Here is a 6,468-nt window from a genome sequence, read left to right as displayed (position 1 = left end):
TGATTCAATACAGTATATCTGTGTGGTCATATCTATACACAGTGCATTTAAACAGTGCTGTCTGTGTATTTCAAAAAGTGTACAGTGTAGAAACGATTAAAATACAGCAAATAACTATGCTCACATTCCAGCCTCTTCTGCTGTGGATTGAATAAAAGTGGTCAAAACGTAAGACGAAAATACAAAAAGCCACAATAATGTTTTCACTTTGTAAAGGCAGTGTTTGCGTTTCTGTTGTGAAAGTCCAAAATGCTCCCTTTTGTCAGATACATATAGATTGTAACACAATGATTTTATGGAGCCCTTGTAACTGTCTTCACCTAAACGCATTCAGTACCCAAATTTTGTAACTTGCAATAGCTTTTTCTTTGTCCCAGTGAAGACCGATTCTCTGTGCAATCTAAATCCAACATTTGAGGCCACAGGAGGTGAGAATCCATGAGATGTCGGTGTTGCTTTGGTTCACAGACTGATCACGACAGCTGATTCTTCTGCTGTTTTTAAAAACCATTGGGACGCCAAAGTATAAAATAATTAAAAGCACAGTTTTTGGTTTCTGTCTGGTCTAAAGTGCCCAGTGTCTGCAGCAGATCGACAGGCGCGTGCTTTCACTCAGTCATTCGTGACATTAGGACGGATGCAGAAGCTCCAACAGCGCTCCAACTGCGCCAAAGTAACCCTGAAACGAAACAAACTTTAGGCTGATTCAATAGCGTCATGAACGTGGAATTTGATATGTGCAATAATGACCAAAGAGCTGAAACATAATACAATAAGAACACTCTCATTTTCATTCTCACTGACCTCATGTCGAAGGAAAAGTGCCTTGAGTTGTCCTTTCGACCAGTAGTCCATAGCATAAGCCAGCAGCTTCATGGAGAGAGTGTTGACTCGCAGGAAGTTACCCACAAACACCACTCGCTCAATGTTCTGAACACAAATAGACAAAACAAAAGTGTTTTCATGTTTAAAGCCACACTGTGTAACATTTCAATACAATTAAATAAACCCCCAAAACACTTTCAGAAGTTTGGACACCCATTATTGTACATTTAGGCAAGAAGCATGTCATTCTCTGTGCAAATTTAACTTTTTATTAATATAATTTAGCAACAATTAAAAAGTAGGACATCATCTAAATAAGTGTGACAGGGACAAACATCTGAAGGAGGTAAAGCAAGTCAAATGTAATGCCTTTTAATGTTCAATGGCTTTTATTGCCACAAATGCAAGGATGTGTGCATATTTCATCTCTTAGCATCAAGTAGACAAATGAGGGAAAACTTTATATTCAAAAGTAAATTAAGCTATGGGCAACTTCTGAGCAAAACATTGTGTACATTTTCAGCCTAAACTACAGCTTTTCAAATGTATATAAATAAGAATTTCAATTTAATGCCAGTTTGAATCCAATTATTCTCCAATAGATACAGACGGCATCTCGTCATAGAAGGGGGCGTGGCTTCGCCTAGGGGGAAAATAGAATCTTATGGGAAACACAATCTTTTACTCTTTTTAGCCATTTTCTCGTGGAATATGAACTTATTTATCACATACAAATAAAGCCAAGTGTAAATCGGGTCCATATGGATATTTTTTCACAGCAGATTGTTACGTAGAAGTGAAAAAACATGTAGCATCATGTTAGCATTCTCCGTTTTTTTTATATGTAATTATGGGCAGTTGAACCACTTTGCTCCTCTCCATGTCTTTGTATCTTTATTTAGTAGAAAATGATATTCAGAATTCAGCGTTTGTTAAAGTAGTTTTGGAATAATTAGAGAAAGTTTCGATTTTGAAATTAAAATAAATTGTTTTCCCCCTTAACTGTTTTCAAACATGACCATATATGGGCGAATCCAGAGATGCCGCCTGTATCTATCCAAAGCGTTTTAATGATTTGCAGTACCTTAACTTTCATTAAACCCCTGCTAAATGGTTGTGCAGTACAAGCATCTCTGTTGAAGTTATGACTTGTCACAGAATAGAGGGGGGAACAAAAAGCCAGAGCTGTGTGCGGCGGTCGGCAGGTGGAGCTCCTCGCCGCCTTCATAGCCCTGTACAATGCTGCTTGATCAAGACGCCACAAGGCAGCACCGTAAAGAGGCTGAACGCAGAGAGGACAGGGCCATTATTCCACTGCGCTGGCTCCTCTCAACAAACAAATCCTCCCTCAGAGCAAAGTCTCAAAATAAACACATTCAAATGGCATAAGGAAAAGAGAGGGTTTACATGTGAAAACAAGTGTAAAAGGAACAGGGTTTTTCAGCGTCGGAATATGGAAACCGTCATGACCCACTGACCTCGTTGAGAGCGCACATGCGGGTGATGGAGCCGATGTTATTGGTGATAGTGACCAGTGTAGCCCGAGCCAGGTCCTCTTTGGAAACAGTCTCACGCTTCTCTTTGGACATCATGTTGCCAAAACTGGAAGAGAAATATACACATTATCTTTACAGCACTACATTGAGCCCTTTTTCTTTTCCTTTTTTCTTGGCTGCTTTACAATTAATTCCTTATTTGAGACCAATTATGCATTCACGTCCATGTTTGAGACAGAATCTGAGATAAAGCATTATATGACTTGTACCTTGAGGCCACAGCCCAGCCTGGGAGCCCGAACCGCTCGTAGTCCCCTCCGTAGATGTCCCGCACCAGTTTATCCACGCGAGTGCTCTCCCCCTCGGACGCCATTTCCAAAGCTTCTTCAAAACTCGAGCAGCCCGTCAAAAGGCAGCAGAGGCCCAGGAAGGTCCCACCACCAAGACTGTGTGGGCACAAAGAAAATAATGTGACTTTTGTGCTCGGTGGGAAACAAAATCAAACAGAAAATGGCCTCTATAAATTAAACGGTACAGTTGAGAAAACATTTAGCTTCCACTGGTCTCAAATCAAATAAACTCTTCATGCGTGTCTTTCGGAGCACAATGAACAGAGGCCCATTATGTCGAAGGAAATCTAAGCATTCACAAGTCTCTTTTGAGGACCGCCCGACTGAGAAACCACCCATGAAAAACCAAGCTATGGAAAAACTCAAGAAAACACGCCCAGAACACCAGTTCAGCACATTTTAATTCAAAGTAGAGTAACGTTTTGCTCCAAATTGTTTGTGGAAAAGGGGATTTGATCGCTAGTAAATGTAGCTACTTTTAACCCAGCAGATGTCACACGCCGAACTCAATATCAAAACGCATTTACACAGATTGGAGGCTTTAAAGGAATAGGCCACCGTTTTTAGATACTAAGATATGTTCTTACCTCACTTTAGACGTGTTAATATATCCCCGTCTGGTCTTTGTCCGTGCGCTCTGCCAGGCAAACGGAGCACATACGCAGCCTCTCCCATATGTCACATAGCTCCGAAAAAGCTCACGATAGAAGCTACCAAGCTCTTCCACGTGTTCCCTATTTAAATAAAGTTACGTGAAGTGTTTTCATGCGAAGTATATTTACACAGAAATGTAGCATGTCGATTTTATAAGCAGATAAAAAGGGGGACTATATTGTGAGGCGTAATGATACGAGGAGTAAAACGTCCGCGCAGTAACTCCTAAAGGTTATTGACGGAAGTGAGCGGGGGAAGTCTTTAGGAGTTACTACGCGGACGCTGTGCTCCTCGTATCATTACGCCTCACAATATAGTCCCCCTTTTTATTTGCTTATAAAATCGACATGCTACATTTCTGTGTAAATATACTTCGCATGAAAACACTTCACGTAACTTTATTTAAATAGGGAACACGTGGAAGAGCTTGGTAGCTTCTATCGTGAGCTTTTTCGGAGCTATGTGACATGTGGGAGAGGCTGCGTATGTGCTCCGTTTGCCTGGCAGAGCGCACGGACAAAGACCAGACGGGGATATATTAACACGTCTAAAGTGAGGTAAGAACATATCTTAGTATGTAAAAACGGTGGCCTATTCCTTTAAGTTCATTGGGGTCACATTACAAGTTTGTTGGTCCATAGAGCTCTTAAGACAAAAGGGATTTTATTTGTTTAGTGAGCCATTTTCTGAAGCTATTATTTTTAATCTAAAAGCACAAATAATATAAATTGTTATTGACACCATTACAATATCAGTTATAAGTACTGAGATTACGCAGTTGTTACTCCGCTGCCATGCCTTTACAACCTATAAAGATGTTAGTAGTAGTAGTAGTAATAGTTTGAATACAGTGATTGTCTAAGGTGCAATATTTCTGAGCTGGACTTAAACCATGGTCTTCTCCCTGTTGCCTAATTTACCTGGTCCCGGTGACTCTTTTGTAGTTATTTTCTGAATAAACAGCCAGGATGCTGACCCCAGACCCGATGTTGACCAGCAGCATGGGGTAGGGGTTCTCCAGGGGGTAGGGCCTCTCGACGCAGTGCTCCGGGTCCGTGGGGTTCTCAAAGTAGTAGCACTCACGGGGAATCACAGAATCTATGTACAAAACGCCGCGGATCAGGCACTCCAGCTCGTCCAGTTTGTGCAGCTCCAAGTCGGCCATCTGAGAGGAGAAACATCCGCGTGGGGAGGGGCACAAGACAGAGGCAGGAAACAGGAGGGAGGGCAGAGGCGGGGGGCAAGAAAACAGGAAGTGACTGACAATGAGGCAGCACATCCACTCAAGAGAACAACACTATGCACTCTTCAGATGTGCCTAATCAGTTCATACAAATGCTATACATTTTGGGTTCATTCATGAATCTATTACAATTTTTAGACAATATAAACTTGCACAAAATCAGCCATTTACAAAGAATATATGCGCTCCCTTTGCAAACAGAAATTGACTAATGCCATTAAATTAAGGCAAAGCCGTGTTCATATACTGTAGCCTGCTTGAATGCACAGTCAAATTAAAGGATTCTTAATGTAATTATTAAAAGTAAATATTAAAACTTTTATCAAAAACAAAACAACTGGACAAACAGAGTGTCCCGCTGTTTTGTTTGAGTGCAAGTGCAGTGATAATAACAGATGATTTGCCTGTGAACTCACCGTTCGGAAATCAGACTCAAACTTGTAGGCCCCCCCTCCCGTGGCACAGAGGGTGGTGTGGAGGCTGGAGAAGTGCTTGTCTCGTCCCATCTGAAGAAAGACAGGCAGGTCCTGAGTGGGGAAGCGGATGAAGTGCAGGTTGCCCGTGCGGCCACACAGCGTCAGATCCTTTAGCTCCAGGTGAACATCTCTGATGCCTGTTTTGCCGTAGGCCGTGTTCGAGGTGAGGTACCGGCGGATGCTCTTCAAGTTCTCCACCTCCTCCTGCTCCTCTTCAGCAGTGATGTCTTTAGGCTCAAAGTACACCAGCTTCACCAGAGTGCCACCAATGTCCATCCCAAACCAGGGAAATGCTGTAAAATATTATATGTAAAAACAACAAAAACAGTCAAAATCCATTACTTGGTCAACCATTTCCACTATTTTCATAATATCTATTGATTTTTCAGTTTTATATTGTCTGGGGAACAACATGGATGTTGCTCTCATTACAGCAGACAGCCTTAGTACAGTGTGTACCGCGAACGCCATCTTGTTGCAAAAAAGGTACAGGCTACTGACAGTCATTACATCCCAATTTTAATACAATGTAATAACGTTCCCTTAAAAATGGCGCAAATATAAATCCAACGTGAATTTGTATATTATTTGCAGTGACTCCACACCCCCTCTCCAAAATCATTATTTTGACTGCCCTCTTTTGTGGGGCACGCCTTCTATTTCTGTGTACATACAACAGTGCTTTTCACAGTAAATAAGACTAAAGCCCTGAGCTCAAAAACACCTACGCGGCCTGCTTTTCTTCACCGAGTCCGTGCGAAGCCTCGCAGTCGAGTTGAAGGTCCGCCGCTCGGATGAGGATGGTCCTGGGGTTGCAGCCGCCTCATTGTTGGGGTCGGTCTTGCACAAACCGGGCATCTCCTTCGAGGACCGAGGCAGCTTCGTGGGCGTTTCGTCTTCATCGATAATGTCATCATCGCTGCGGTGGCCATTAAACGCCATTGAAATGTCCACCAAACTGCATAAATGCTACCGTTTAGGTTATTTGTTTACAAACAATAGCAATTTTTCGTGTGGACAACGAGGTCCGTTACGCTAAAGGCTAATTAGCTAACCTTAAGTAGCTGTGTCGATGTAACGGCTCAGTGACGGTGTTTTTATAAGCGCTGTCAGCCTGGTGGGCGGAGCTATCGATGATTGACGTGAGAATAGACCAATGAGTGTTCACTCCTCAGTTAAACCAGCCTTTGTTTTATTCTTCATAATGAGTGATGATTATTAAGTGATTTTCCTTAATTATTACTGTGAAATAATCATATATTGCTGAACATAAATGATTATAGTCTGAAAATTAAACATAAATAGCAATGCCCACATTTAGGAAATTAATTCACGTAGTTTCTCAAAATAAGCTTTATTTGATTGTCAATACAAAGTCAAAAACAGTGCAACTTGGTTAGAGATTCTGTGGATTTGCAGTTTGT

At 41.8% G+C, this 6,468-nt stretch overlaps 1 protein-coding gene across 1 annotated transcript; it reads right to left on the bottom strand.

Moving 5' to 3' along the window:
• Positions 1 to 131: 131 nt before the first annotated feature.
• Positions 132 to 6,127, bottom strand: pank2 (pantothenate kinase 2). The gene is made up of 7 exons (XM_079573103.1): positions 5,773 to 6,127; positions 4,985 to 5,337; positions 4,246 to 4,490; positions 2,591 to 2,767; positions 2,304 to 2,427; positions 805 to 930; positions 132 to 679 (listed from the first exon to the last, which is right to left on the bottom strand). The coding sequence occupies exons 1-7, from the start codon at positions 5,984 to 5,986 to the stop codon at positions 629 to 631; spliced, it is 1,290 nt and encodes a 429-aa protein (XP_079429229.1). The 5' UTR covers positions 5,987 to 6,127; the 3' UTR covers positions 132 to 628.
• Positions 6,128 to 6,468: the final 341 nt, after the last annotated feature.

This window comes from Gobius niger, assembly GCF_951799975.1.
Source record: "Gobius niger genome assembly, chromosome: 16".
NCBI lineage: Eukaryota > Metazoa > Chordata > Actinopteri > Gobiiformes > Gobiidae > Gobius > Gobius niger.
This window is presented reverse-complemented; position numbering and strand designations above follow the sequence as displayed.

Excerpts from the sequence above, each read along its gene's own strand:
- pank2 (XM_079573103.1), bottom strand. The coding sequence starts at position 5,986 with ATGGCGTTTAATGGCCACCGCAGCGATGATGACATTATCGATGAAGAC. Across the intron at positions 2,768-4,245 it reads AAAAGAGTCACCGGGACCAG|TCTTGGTGGTGGGACCTTCC; the intron begins GTAAATTAGGCA and ends GTGCCCACACAG. Across the intron at positions 2,428-2,590 it reads GGCTGGGCTGTGGCCTCAAG|TTTTGGCAACATGATGTCCA; the intron begins GTACAAGTCATA and ends TTTCTCTTCCAG.